The 15,222-nt window shown below is 36.0% G+C and overlaps 1 protein-coding gene across 1 annotated transcript in view; it reads left to right on the forward strand.

Annotated features, from left to right (window-relative positions):
* Positions 1 to 15,222, forward strand: part of LEPR (leptin receptor) — a 116,816-nt gene that overhangs the window by 49,303 nt on the left and 52,291 nt on the right. Inside the window, exon 4 of the mRNA XM_049879508.1 lies at positions 4,840 to 4,963. Within this exon, the coding sequence (XP_049735465.1) occupies positions 4,840 to 4,963 (124 nt within the window). The remainder of the gene's footprint in view (positions 1 to 4,839; positions 4,964 to 15,222) is intronic.

Raw genomic sequence — 15,222 nt, forward strand, 5'->3', positions numbered from 1 at the left:
AAACCTACTAAGGGAACTATTTTCACTTAAGTACATCCCTAGTAGCCTTCTAAACTTGCTTTGAAATGGGAAAAAAGCCTTATTTTTGTTAAATAGATAAAACATCAAATGAATAATAATATGCTGTTGAGTTAATTACATTTTAAAACATTTAAGAATAATAATATTTGTTTAAGCAAGGAATCTCTTTGTAACTAATGTCTATTTTAAATCAAGGGGGTTTGCTTGTTAAGCATAGTGCATACTGAATGTAGTTAGTGTAGTTAAAAATTCTGCAACTGGAAATCCAGACAACAAAATGATTTCCAAGTCTTACTGGAAAAGCTAAATAGTGCACAGTCAATAAAGAGACCTTTAGGAGTACCTAAGTATAGCACTCCTACATAGGGTTATTCAGGGTTTCTCAACCTCCCCACTATTGCCATTTTGGGCCAAATATTTCTTGGTTGTAGGGGGCTGTCCTGAATATTTTTGGCTGTTTAGCAGTAGCCGTAGCCTCCACCTATGGAGTATTAGTAACACTCTCTTCCTTGTTGTGAAAATCAAAACATATGTCCAGACATTGTCAGATGTGCCCTGAAAGGCAAAACCACCCCTGATTGAGTACCACTGATTAGATGAAACATGCCAGTATGTTGCAAGCAGTTTAGGAATAAGGACAAAGCATCAATATGCAAAATTCAGACTTTTAAAACAAGTTGATAGTCGTAATTCCCAGTGTTCCTTATTGAATCCGTAGCTATTTAATTTGTATGTAAATGAAGTACTTTTTTAACTTGTAAGGGAATTTAGCCAATTCAGTAATTATTAAATATTGTAGGAATGGACTAAGGAAGTTGAAGCCCTTGCAATGAGCCTTAAAGTAGTCAAAATATGCTAGGCTTTTCTTCAATTACCAAGGGGAGGATGACTATGATGCCATAGGTTTTAATTTTACATATGATAAAGGTTACTAACTAGTTACTTCAAAGTGAATTTAAGGCTTTAAAATTACTTGGTTAAGTGGAAGTTCCTGAGGATTTAAATATCTTATTCTGCCAAGTACACTGTTCACTTTACAGAGCTCCACAAGGTTGCAGAGCCTGTGCTTGCTGTTCTGCTTTTTAAATGACAAGTCACCAGTAGCTTATCTTCATCATCATTACTTCAGTTTTTCAGTGTGTAATGAAATATGGTTTCATCCATTGTATTTGAGGCCTATCGTATTACAATAACAAGAATTGAAGGCATGCATTATAGTTCAAATGTGAATGACTGTGCTTTTATTGCTAAAGCAGACACATGAATATCCCTCCAAATGTGCTTGTTGTTATTGTTAGGAGCCCTTGAGTTGGTTCTGACTCATAGAGACCCTCTGTCCAACAGAATGAAGCACTGCCCAGTCCTGTGCCACCCGTCAGTTGTTGCTGTTTGAGCCCATTGTCGCAGCCACTGTATCAGTCCATTTTGTTGAGGGTCTTCCTCTTTTTTGATGACCCTCTACTTTACCAAGCATGATATCCTTCTCCTGTGACGGGTCTTCCTGATAACATTGCCGAAGTAAAGGAGACAAAGTCTCATACTCCTTTCTTTCTAAGGAGCATTTTGGCTATACTTCTTCCAAGACAGATTTGTTCATTCTTCTGGCAGTCCATGGCATATTCAATATTGTTCACCAATACCGTAATTCAAAGGAATCAATTCTTCTTCAGTATTCCTTATTCATTGTACAGTTTTCATATGCATATAGGGCAATTGGAAATACCATGGCTTGGGTCAGGTGCACCTTAGTTCTCAAGATGACATCTTTGCTTTTTAATACTTTAAAGAGATCTCTTGCAGCAGATTTGCCCAATGCAATATATTCTTTGATTTTTTGACTGCTGCCTCCATGGGTGTTGATTGTGGATCCAAGGAAAATGAAATCCTTGACAACTTCAATATTTTCTCTGTTTATGATGATGTTGCATATTGGTCTAGTCTTGAGGATTTTTGTTTTCTTTATGTTGAGGTGTATTCCATACTGAAGACTGTAGTCTTTGATCTTCATTAGTAAGTGCTTCAAGTCCTCTTCACTTTCAGCAAGAAGGTTGTATCATCTGTATATCACAGGTTGTTAATGAGTCTTCCTCTAATCCTGACAATGCATTCTTCTTCATTTAGTCCATCTTCTCAGATTATTTGCTCAGCATACAGATTGAATAAGTATAGTGAAAGGATACAACCCTGACACACACCTTTCTCAACTTTAAATCACTCAGTATCCCCTTGTTCTCTTTAAGTGGCTGCCTCCTGTTCTAAGTACAGGTTCCTCATGAGCACAATTAAGTGTTCTGGAATTCCCATTCTTTACAATGTTATCTGCAATTTGTTATGATTCACACAGTTGAATGCCTTTGCACAGTCAATAAAACACAGGTAAACATCTTTCTGGTATTCTCTGCTTTCAGTGAAGATCTATCTGATGTCGACGATGACATCCATCATTCCACATTCTCTTCAGAATCAGGCTTGCATTTCTGGCAGATCCCTCTTGATGTACTGCCACAACTGTTTTTGAATTATCTTCAGCAAAATTTTCATTGTGTGTGATATTAATGATATGATTAGATAATTTCTGCATTCTGTTGGATCACCTTTCTTTGAAATGAGCACAGATATGGATCTCTTCCAGTTGGTTGGCCAGATAGCTGTCTTTCAAATTTCTTGGCATAGATAAATGAGCACTTTCAGCATTGCATCCATTTGCTGAAACACCTCAACTGGTATTCCATCAATTCCTAGAGGCTTGTTTTTCACCAATGCCTTCAGTGCAGCTTGGACTTCTTCTTTCAATACCGTAGGGTCTCGATGTTATGCTCCCTCCTGAAATGGTTGAAGGTCGACCAATTCTTTTTGGTACAGTGGCTCTGTGTATTCTTTCCATATTCTTTTGATGCTTCCTGCGTTGTTCAATATTTTGCTAAAAGAATCCTTAAATATTGCAACTTGAGGCTTGAATTTTTTCTTCTGTTATTTCAGCTTGAGACATGCCAACAAGTTCTTCCTTTTGGTTTTCTATGTCCAGGTCTTTGCAGCTTTCATTGTAATACTTTGTCTTCTCGAGCTGCCCTTTGAAATCTTCTGTTCAGCTCTTTTACTTCATCGTTTCTTCCTTTTGTTTTAGCTACTCTACATTCAAGAGCAAGCTTCAGAGTCTCCCCTGACATCCATTTTGGTCTTTTTTTTGGTTTGTTTTTCTGTCTTTTTAATTACCTTTTTCTTTTATGTATGATGTCCTGGATGTCATCCCACAACTTGTCTGCTTTGGTCATTTTTGTTGAAATCTATTTTTGAGAAGGTTTCTAAGTTCAGGTGGGATATACTCAAGGCTGTGTTTTGGCCTTTGTGGACTTGTTCTAATTTTCCTCAGCTTCAGCTTGAACTTGCCTATAAGCAATTGATGGTCCATTCTGTGGTTGGCCCCTGGCTTTCTTCTGGATGATGATATTGAGCTTATCCATCATCTCTTTCCACAGATGTGATTCCTTTGTATTCCATCTGGCAAGTTCTACGTGTATAGTCACCATTTATGTTGTTAAAAAAAAGTATTTCTAATGAATCAGTCATTGGTCTTGCAAATTTCTATCATGCCATCTCCACTGTCATTTCTATCACCATGGCCATATTTTCCAACTACCAGTGCTGCTTCTTTGTTTCCAACTTTCATATTCCAGTCGCCAGTAATTATCAATGCATCTTGATTTCATGTTTGATCAATTTCAGACCACAGGAGTTGCTAAAAATCTTCAATTTCTTTATCTTTGGCATTAGTGGTTGGTGGATAAATTTGAATAATAGCAGTATTAACTGGTCTTCCTTGTAGGCATATGGATATTATCCTATGAATGACAGCATTGTACTTCAGAATAGATCTTGAAATGTTCTTTTTGACAATGAATGCAACACTGTTTCTCTTCAATTTGTCATTCCCAGCATAGTAGACCATAGGATTGTCCTATTCAAAACAGCCAATACCAGTTCATTTCAGCTCACTAATACCTAGGATACCTACCTTCAGGCTTTCCATTTCATTTTTGACAACTTCCAGTTTTCCCAGCTTCATACTTTGTACATTCTACATTCTGATTGTTAGTTGATGTTTGCAGCTGGTTCTTCTCATTTTGAGTCATGATACATCCCCAAATGAAGGTTTTGAAAGCTTTACTTCGTCCATGTCATTAACATCAACTCTAATTTGAGGAGGCAGATCTTCCCGAGTTATATTTTGAGTGCCTTCCAACCTGAAAGCCTCATTTTCTGGCACTATATTAGGCAGTGTTCTGCTGCTATTCATAAGGTTTTCACCGGCCAGTTATCCCTTCTAGTCTGTCTTAGTCTGCAAGCTCCACTAAAACGTGTGCTCCATGTGTGACCCTGCTGGCATTTCAAATACGGGAGGCATAGCTTCCAGCATCACGGCAGCACATAAGCCACCACAGTACCACAAATTGACAGACAAGTGGTGAAACATGCTTTTACTTGGATATATAGTGGTCTTTTTATTCTTGGAAAGTGAGAATGAACTGGGATGGGTAAGGTTTGAGGTTGTTTGTCCAACTTAAGTGATTCAGGATTAAAAAAAGCTTTAGAGCCAATAGTAGAGTTCAATTTTTTTTACTTTCCAAAAAAAGGAAACTGGGTGCCAAAAAGAGTAAATGACTTGGAAAAACTTATACCACTAGCTAGAGCCTGTTCTTTTTCTCTCAGAATTAGCAATGGAAGTGGCATCAGAACACTGGTAAATTTAATTTAGCTCTTCTCTTTTACTGAGTTGTTCAGAATGTTTTTCAGATTTAATGTAGTTTATTTTTAATTCAGGTGCAAACTGGAACATACAGTGCTGGATGAAAGGGGACTTGCAGTTATTCATTTGTTATATGGAGCCATCACTTAAGAATTCTTTCAAGAATTATGACCTTAAGGTCCATCTTTTATATATTCTGTAAGTATGAAATAAATTAACTTGGGTATTTCTAGTATATAAAGGTGTTTTTTCTTTTTTTGAAATGTCAGAACTTTCATATATAAAGTGAGTTATAAATGTCTCCCATCCCTACATTTTCTTTTATTTCTATGTATATCTCTAGGGAGCAGTTTGTGGATTATTTTTTTATATCAACATTCTTCTCCATTACATTCCTTGTTTTCTCCTCCTGTTGATTCAGGTAGCAAAATATTACAAATATGGGTGTGCATTTATTCTGAAACAACTGTGAATTCAATCCAGGGGCCCTAGATATTTGAGTAGAAAAGAAAAAAAAAGTCTACATGTCTTTTTTCAGGTAGATTTCTTCGCTATTATTTGATATTTTTATTGCCTTAAAAATAGGTGCTTAATAGGTACTTAACATTTGTTTGAGGTAGATAGAGAGCCAGGGTGGTGGTTTCAAACAGCCATACTTTTATAATTCTAACAACTAATACATCATTCACTGGTGTCCCTGGGTGGCGCAAACAGTTAAGCACTTGTCTACTAACTCAAAGCTTCGTGGTTCAAACCCACCCAGAGGTGCCTTGGAAGAAGAGCCTTGTGATTTGCTTCTGAAAGGTCACAGCCTTGAAGTCCTATGGAGTGTAGTTCTACTCTGAAACACATGGGGTCATCATGAGTCAGAACTGACTCCAAGGCAACTGGTTTGGTTTTAGTTTTCATACAGCATTCAAGTTTCCTAATAACTCCAGTGATAATATATACTATTTCTATGTGAATTTTAACTCTTTGAAATTCTTTCTCATTTGTTCTTTTACTTGATGCTTAAGAAGAAAGAGACTTATCTCCTTCAGTTCTGCAATTGAGAGCCTACCATGTGAGGAGCAGTGTGCTAGAAACTGCCCGTATGAAGATGGATAGTCGTGATGGCTGCCATTGAGGTGCCCACAGGCTAGTGGTTGGGACAGAAAAGTACAGTTTCAGTTAGCGATGTGTATCTGGTAGGCACATGAAGCTATGGTAGTACATGGTGTTGTGGGAGCTCAGATGGCGATAGCTAGCCCAGCTAGTGAGGGGAGAGGGAAGTGAAGGTTATTCAAGAAAGGAGAGGTTGAGCTGAATCTTTAAAAAAAAATAAAAGCTAATGAGAAAAGTGTGTTGGCAGTGTAGTGTCAAGAAATGGATTACCATCATATGGGAGCTTGTTAGTTAACTTCTCCAGTGCTACCCCAAGACTAGTGAATCTGAAATTCTGGGAGTGGGGACTGTCAGTAGGTTTTAACAAAGAACTTTGGGTGATTTTGAAGGAGCTAAAGTTTGAGAATCCTTGCTATAGAGGCTAATATGACAGATTTTAGAGTCAGACTAAACCAAAAAAATACCAAACCTGTTGCCGTTGAGTTGATTCTGACTCATAGTGACACTATAGAACAGAGTAGAACTGCCCTCATACAATTGCGAAGGAGCGTCTGGTAGATTTGAACTGCTGACATTTTGGTTAGCAGCTGTAGCTCTTAACCACTATGCCACCAGGGTTTTCAAAGTCTGACTACTTGGGTTCAAATCCTGGCTCTACCACTTACTAGGTGTACACATATAGCACTTACTATGAATCACCTTTGATTCAGCAATTCTAACTCTAGGAATTAATTTATTGGAAATATTCACACAAATGCATACCAACTGTTTGTTGAAAGAGTGAATAAACATTGCCAAAATGCTTTCTAAAAAGTTATGCTATTTCATCCTCCGGAAATGTAATCATGACCCAAAAAATTATTAGTAAAGAAATAAGATTGTCTAGGGTGGGGAAAGTGAGTGGTCAATTGTGTCAGGTATAGCAGAAAGGTATGATAACATCTGAAAAATATCTGTTGATTTACCAATGTGGAAATAATGGGAACTTTAGCCAGAGCTGTTTCAGGAGAGTAGAAGAGAATGGAGCCAGAACAAAAGGAAAAGCTGGAATTATTAAAATTGTTAGAATTTAGAAACATGGAGTAAGGACTCTGAAAAGCTGACCTCTGACAATGGGTTGCTCTTTGGTTGGTATTGGTCCCTCAGGCACTTGATGGAGGGACCCTGCAGAGCTGGAACTCAGATCTCTGCAATGTGGTTGCCAACCTGCTGGTATTGGGAGGTGGCATACTATGGCTGGTTCTGAGGATATGGAGAAAAAGCCTAGTTATTGGTACTAGCTACTGCTGCCTGGGTGAAGACCTTTTGCTGGGGTGATACTGACAAAAATGGGAGGCAAAAACATTTATTTTGGTGGCGCCCTATTTTCAGTTGTTGTTGTCATTGTTAGGTGCCCTCAAGTTGATTCTGACTCATAGCAGCCCTATGTACAGCAGAATGAAACACTGCCCAGTTCTGTGCCATCCTCACAATTGTTGCTATGTTTGAGCCCATCGTTGCAGCTACTGTGACAATCCATCTCTTTGAGCATCTTTCTCTTTTTCGCTGACCCTCTGCTTTACCAAGCATGAATGTCTTTCTCTAGGGACTGGTACCTCCTGATAACATGTCCAATGTATGTGAGGCGAAGTCTCTCCATCCTTGCTTCTGAGGAGCATTCTGGCTGTACTTCTTCCAAGACAGATTTGTTCGTTCTTCTAGCAGTCCACAGTGTATTCAATATTCTTCACCAACACCATAATTCAAATACATCAATTCTTTTTCAGTCTTCCTTATTCATTGTTCAGCTTTCACATGTATATGAAGGGCTGAAAACACCATGGCTTGGGTCAAGTGCACCTTAATCCTTAAAGTGACATTTTTGCTTTTTAATACTTTTAAAGAGATCTCTTGCAGCAGATTTGCCCAATGTAATGCAGTCTGATTTCTTGACTGCTGCTTCCATGGCAGTTGATTGTAGATCCAAGGAAAATGAAATCCTTGACAACTCCAATCTTTTCTTCATTTATCATGATGTTGCCTATTGGTCTAGTTGTGAGGATTTTTGTTTTGCTTTGTTTTTGTGGTCTTTGATTTTCATCAATAAATGCTTAGAGTCCTCTTCACTTTCAGCAAGCAAGGTTGTGTAATCTGCATATTGCAGGTTGTTAATGAGTCTTCCTGCAATCCTGATGCCCCCTTCTTCTTCATATAGTTCAGCGTCTCTGATAATTTGCTCAGCATACAGATTGAATAAGTATGGTGAAAGGATACGACCCTTCACACACCTTTCTTGACTTTAAGCCCACACAGTATCCCCTTGTTGTGTTCGAATGACTGCCTCTTGGTCTAAGTACAGGCTCCTCATGAGCACAATTAAGTGTTCTGGAATTCACATTCTTTACAGTGTTATCCATAATTTGTTATGATCCACACAGTTGAATGCCTTTGCATAGTCAATAAAACACAGGTAAACATCTTTCTGGTATTCTCTGCTTTCAACCAAGATGCATCTGACATCAGCAATGATATTCCTTGTTCTATGTCCTCTGCTGAGTCCGGCTTGAATTTCTGGCAGTTCCCTGTTGATGTACTGCTGCGATTGCTTTAGAATGATCTTCAGTAAAATTTTACTTGTGTGTGATACTAATGATATTGTTTGATAATTTCTGTATTCTATTGGATCTCTTTTCTTTGGAGTGAGTACAGATATCGATCTCTTCTAGTTGGTTGGCCAGGTAGCTGTCTTCCAAGTTGTTTGGCATAGACAAGTAAGCACTTCCAGTGCTGCATTCATTTGTTGAAACATCTCCATTGGTATTCCATCAATTCCGGGAGCCTTGTTTTTCACCACTCCTTCAGTGCAGCTTGGACCTCTTCCTTCGGTACAGTGAAGGATCAGTTCTTGATCGTATGCTACCTCCTGAAATGGTAGAACATTGACCAATTCTTTTTGGTACAGTGACTCTGTGTATTCCTTCCATTGTCTTTTGATGCTTCCTGCGTTGTTTAATATTTTTCCCATAGAATTCTTCAATATTGCAACTCAAGGCTTGAATTTTTTCTTCGGTTCTTCCAGCTTGAGAAACGCTGAGCATTTTCCTCCCTTTTGATTTCCTATGTCCAGGTCTTTGCACATTTCATTATAATACTTTGTCTTCTTGAGCCGCTCTTTGAAATCTTCTGTTCAGCTCTTTTACTTCATCATGCCTTCCTTTTGCTTTAGCTACTCTGCATTCAAGAGCAACTTTCTGAGTCTCTTCTAACATCTATTTGTTCTTTTCTTTCTTTCTTGTCTTCCTAATGACCTCTTGCTTTCTTCATGTATGATGTCATTCCACAACTCATCTGGTCTTTGGTCATCAGTGTTCAATGCATCAAATCTAGTCTTGACATGGTCTCTAAATTCAGGCAGAATGTACTCAAGGTGTACTGTTGCTAACCCATACCACTGTGAAAAACAGTATTTGTTTATACTCATTTTGTCTTTAGTAAGGCTAAAGCTTACATGGTCAAAAGCTGTGTTCAAAATTTAATTAGGTTGGTTCCCCCACTTTAGTGTTGTTATATTATTAATTTGATGTAATTTTCCTTAAGTCCACCTGTTTCTGTTTTTATTCCTTCTTTATTTTTCTTCCTCCCTCTTATCCTTGTTGATTTTTCATTTATTTGGTAGTATCTTACATCTGAAGGGAAACCCTGGTGGGATAGTGGTTAAGTGCTGCGGCTGCCAACCAAAGGGTCAGCAGTTCAAATCCACCAGGCACTCCTTGGAAACTCTATGAGGCAGTTCTACTCGGTCCTATAGGGTCGGTATGAGTCGGAATCGACTCGACGGCACTGGGTTTGATTTTTGGTTTGGTACGCCTGAAGAGTACTTTGCAGTTTACAAAATGCTTCTTGCGTCCTTGTTATGATTCATCTAGGGTGATTGGTCTCATCTGGGCCTGATTCAGTAGGCCTGTGATGGAGCCAAATAAATTGCATTTCTATCAAGTTCTCAGGTGATGCTAATGCTGCTGGTTTGAGGATCACACTTTGAGAACCAAGGCTCTAAGGCACTTATTAAAAGCACAGATTCCTTAGCCCCAGATTTTCTGAATCAGAATTCCCTAGGGAGGGTCTGGGAATCTATTTTTAACAAGTACTCCAGATGGTTCTTATGATGAGGTTAATTTGGGATACTCACCCAGGCTTTAAAATTATTTCAGGTTGATGAAATCTATTTTTTTTTTTTTTAAGTAACGTTTTTATAGATTAAAGGTTTGAGATTTTGAATACTTGGCTTGATAAAAGGATTTAAAAAGTTAATACTAAATTTTTTATTTCATCTTTATTGCACTGTACACTATGCTTTGCTTTCAGTTTACATTGTAATCAAGAACTTGGGTGGAACCCATTTTTTATTCCTATAATAATTTAGCGTGGATCTTTACCTAGAGAAATTTTAACATATTCATAGGGACATTTTCTTGGAGCAAATAATTGGACCAAAGTCAGAGGACAGACTGTGCTTTCTATAAACCATGTATGGTCAATAAAAACGAAATTTTAGTACTAACTAATGAGTAACTAACTGCTTAGTAGAAAAATGACCAAAACAGTAAAATCTGCAAAGAAACCAGATATAAAATTGATTTGACAGATGTTTATTCACTGTTTCCAATTTCAAGCAAGACGTGTTGACACGGAGAGGGAATAAATAAACAGTGACATTGGGGTGTGTGTGTGTGTTGGCCAGGCAGTCATTGCGTAAAATACTTTTAAGAATTTCAGAAATTCTTAAGGTTTGGTTATTTTAAATCAAGGGTATTTTCTTCTTATTAAAAACAATTTGATCATCATTTTAAAACTCATGTTTTAAAATTATTAGTTTTTAGAGTGTCATTTGATGTTTATAAAGACTTAACTTTTAAAAGTCCTTTAAAAGGTGAAAGAGGTTCTTACGCTGACTTTGGCATGCAACAGTGCTGGTGGGTTCCAGATTTCACACGCTTATGATTTCACATAGGCTTGGAAAAACTACGCTCATAGACATGAGGAAAATCTGTTATTTTACCTCAAAGAAATAATTTGAAGTAAGTATATAATCATCTAGTATTCCAGTTTATAGAAATATTATCATAAATCAGATTATAGATATTCTTTCATTGTGGGCGCTTAGCCTTTTTAAATTTCCTAGAGTAAAATGGCAGTGCTAAGAGTAAAATTTATCCTGTGACAATTAGACATCCATGGTATAATGCAATGCTTCCTGTTCTCCCTGAGCCACAGTTTTTTTACCTGTAAAATAGGTGATATTAGTTCCTGAGGCTTGTAGATAATACACCTACCTAAGTGTATTTTCAATAAATTCGAAAAATGCTGTATAATGAAATTTTATATATTCAATATATTGTATATTTTATATATTAAATATAATTTCTCTGTTTTTGTGTCTTTTACTCTTCAAGCACTCACCAGTAGGGAGTACCAAATGTTTTTTTGGCCTAGAGAAGAGGTTGGCAATTTTTTTTAAAGGACCAGATATTTTAGGCTTTGAAAGCCATACCAGCTCTGTAGAAACTATTCAACTCTGCCTTTTTGGCACAAAAGCGGCCTTAGTTGATATTCAAATAAATGAGTGTGGTGGTGTTTATGGACCCTGAATTTTGAATTTTATATAATTTCCATGTGTTGTTAATTATTGTCTTTGTTAAAAAAAAACCGAAAATGTAAAAAACATTCTTAGCTCATAGGCTGTTCAAAAACAGGTGGCAGGTCAGAGTTGGTATGACCCCTGGCTTATAATATTTGAAAATCAATTTTGGATTGATTTTTTAGAGTTTCTTAAATTCTTAGAGTTTGATGGTTGTCTGTTGGGGTGGTTTGAGAATTTCTGAAGGGAGATGCACCTCCTTCCTGTTTTTTTTTTTTTTTAAATAAATTATGAAAGATCGTGTAGTTATAGTCATTGTTACAGATATATGTATGATTTTCTTTGTGTATAGTAAATTATCAACAAAATAAAAATGGATTGATTAATTAGAACATACAGTAATAATGTGGAAGAGAAATCACAGAGTTAATTTCATTGGTAATTGACCCTCTTTCAAAAATATCCACTGTATTTTAAAAAGGATGACACTGGTAGGCCCATCTAAAGTAAGGTAACGCGATTCTAACTTTCCCCTTTATTTTAACAAAGGCAAACATCACCAGATTTTCCTATCCTTTAAAAATTTTATTGTTGATTATATGTTTTGTTTTGTGTTTAGTTCTATTTTTGCTTTAAAATTTGAGAATTCTTCAGTCAAAGCCTATTACCTTGCAAACATGTTTCTGACATAAAATACTATAATTTATTCCATTAGATCATACCCTTTTGGTAAAAAGCTTTTATTTTAATATTTGAAGAACACATCAAAGTCCTGGCTTGATGTTTTAAGTATATTATTTCACTGGCTTTGTTTAAAGATTTAGATAAAAGTGAAAGTGCCACATCATTCCACCTCAAAACAATATCTTGCATGTACATAGCACTTTAACATTTTTTAAAGTACTTTTAGGTAATTATTGTCTATGATCTTTATAACAACCCTTAAATACAGATGGTGTAGGCATTTTCTAGGTGTAGGAATTTTCTACGTTTTACTGGTTATGGAAACTGAGACTCACAAAGATTAACTTCTCTATGACTTTATGGATAATAAGCAAATAGAAGTACTTGATTTTGGGTCTCAGTTTTAATTTAGGATGATTTCTATAACAATGTTATCCGAGGTACAGAACCCAGTAGACTGCTTTGCACACATTAGAGACTCTGTAAATGTTGTTGCCTGATTGATTTTTTTGTAAGTAGTAATAAATTCTATTACCTAAATAAATTCGATAAACTTGAAATTCTATCATAATTCAAAACACTTAGCCCTGGTAGAGTGTATATGGGAAGACTAGGGTTCATGTTTTTTTTATTATGCTGTGTTTATATCTGAGCCAACTTTTGGTATAGATGTCTTTTTAATTTTAGCCATTTGAATTTGTAGAGAGTGGTATCTCATTGTGATTTTAATTTGCATTTCTCAAATGACTAATGATGTTAAGCATCTTTTATTATACTCATTTGTCATTCTTATATCTTCTGTATTGGAAGTGTCTGCTTAAATCTTTTGCCTGATTTTTAATTTTTTAATTGAGTGTTAAGAGTTCTTTTTATGTTCTGGGCTAGTCCTTTATCAGATATGTGATCGGCAATATTTTCTCTCAGTCTGTGACTTGTCTTTCTGTTATCTTCGTAGTGCCTTTTGAAGAGCAGAAGTTTTTAATTTTGATAATTTCCAGTGTATCAATTTGTTATTTTCTGCATCACGCTTCTGGTGTTATATTTAAGACATTATTTTGCCTAACGTAAGGTCAAAAAAGATTTTCTTATACTAGAAGTTTTATACTTTTAAGTTTTACATTTATATCTATAATTCCTTTGAGTTAATTTTTGATACTATTGTGAAGTATAGGTAGAAGTTTATTTTTTTCCATGGAGATAACCCAATATTTCAGCACAATTTATTGAAAAGATAATCTTTTTGCTACAGAATTGCTTTTTTTGCACATTTGTAAAAAAAATCAATTGGCCCTATAAGTATTGGTCTATTTCTTGTCTTTGTTCTGATCCATTAATACATTTTTCTATCTTAACACCAGTACCTCACTGGCTTTATTATTGCAGCTTTATAGTAAACCTTGAAGTCAGGTTGTGTTATTCCTCAAAATATGTTCTTCATTTTCAACTTTGATTTGCTTATTCTAGTTCCTTTGCTTTTCCATATGAATTTTAGATTTTGTCAGTTTCTACAACATAGCCTGCTAGTATTTTCATTGAGATTGCATGGAATCTAGCAATGAATTAAGAGAATTATATTAATGATATTGAGTCTTCAGATCTGTGAACACAGTACATCTCTGATTTTATTTAGGTCTTCTTTAATATCTATCAGCAATGTCTTATGGTTTTCAGTAACAGGTTCCAAGTATCTTTTATTTTTTTGTCAAATAGCTTTAATTTTGATGTTATTGTTAATGGTATTTTTGAATAATTTCAATTTCTGTTGTCTATTGCTAATATAGAGAAATACAACTGATTTTTGTAAATTAATGTTATATCATTCAACCTTACTAAACTCACCAGTTGGTTCTCGTGACTCTTGTAGATACCACTGGATTTTCTACATAGATGATCATGTTGTCTGTGAATAAAGATAGTTTTCTTCTTTTCCAATCTGGATGCCTTTTTATTTCTTGCCTTTTCACACTGACTGCAACCTACTTTACAATGTTGGATAAAAGTGATATGAAGTGACATCCTTATCTTTTTTTTTTTTGCTCATGCTAGAGGTAAAGCACTTAGTTTTTCACAATTAAGTAAGATTTAGCTGTATATTTTTCACAGATGTCTTTACTAAGTTGAAGAAATTTCTTGCTATTCCTAGTTTGCTGAGATTTTATCAGGAATGAGTGTTAGATTTTGTGAAATGGTTTTCTGCAGCTATTGAGATCATCATATTCTTTATAGTTTGTTAGTATGGTGAGTTATATTGATGGATTTTTAAATGTTAAACCAACCTTGAAATCTTGGGAGTAACCACGCTTGGTCATGATTTATTATCCTTTTTATATATTGTTGGATTTGTGTCATGGTTTGAACTGTGACCCCCAAAACTATGTGTCAACTTGTTTAGGTCATGATTCCTGGTATTGTGTGATTGTCCTCCATTTTGTGATTGTAATTTTATGTTAAAGAGGATTAGGGTGGGATTGTAACACCCTTACCCAGGTCATATCCCTGATCCAACATTAAAGGGGATTTTACTGGGGTGTGGCCTGCATCACCTTTTGTCTCTCAAGAGGTAAAAAGGAAAGGGAAGGGAGCAGAGAAGGGGGACCTCATACCACCAAGAAAGCAGTGCCAGGAGCAGAGAGCGTTCTTTGGACCCTGGGTCCCTGTGTGGAGAAGCTCCTAGTCCAGGGGAAGACTGATGAGAAGGCCGACCTTACCCTGGAGCTGATGCCCTGAATTTTGACTTTTAGCCTAGTTTACTGTGAGGAAATAAATTTCTCTTTGTTAAACCCATCACTTGTGGTATTTTTCTTATAGACGCATTGGATGACTAAAACAATTTGATTTCCTAAATTTTGTTAAATTTCACATCTGTGTTCATTAAAGAAATTGTCTTATAGTTTTCTTGCCTTATAATTTTGTTTTTTCTGCTTTTGGTATCAAGGTAATGCTGCCTTTATAGAATAAGTTGATAAATATTTTCTTCTCTTCAATTTTTTTTTGAAAAATTTACATAGAATTAGAATTATTATTTCCTGAAATGCTGTCTAGGAGTCATCAC

This window comes from Elephas maximus, chromosome 3, assembly GCF_024166365.1.
Source record: "Elephas maximus indicus isolate mEleMax1 chromosome 3, mEleMax1 primary haplotype, whole genome shotgun sequence".
In the NCBI taxonomy this organism is placed as follows: Eukaryota; Metazoa; Chordata; class Mammalia; order Proboscidea; family Elephantidae; genus Elephas; species Elephas maximus.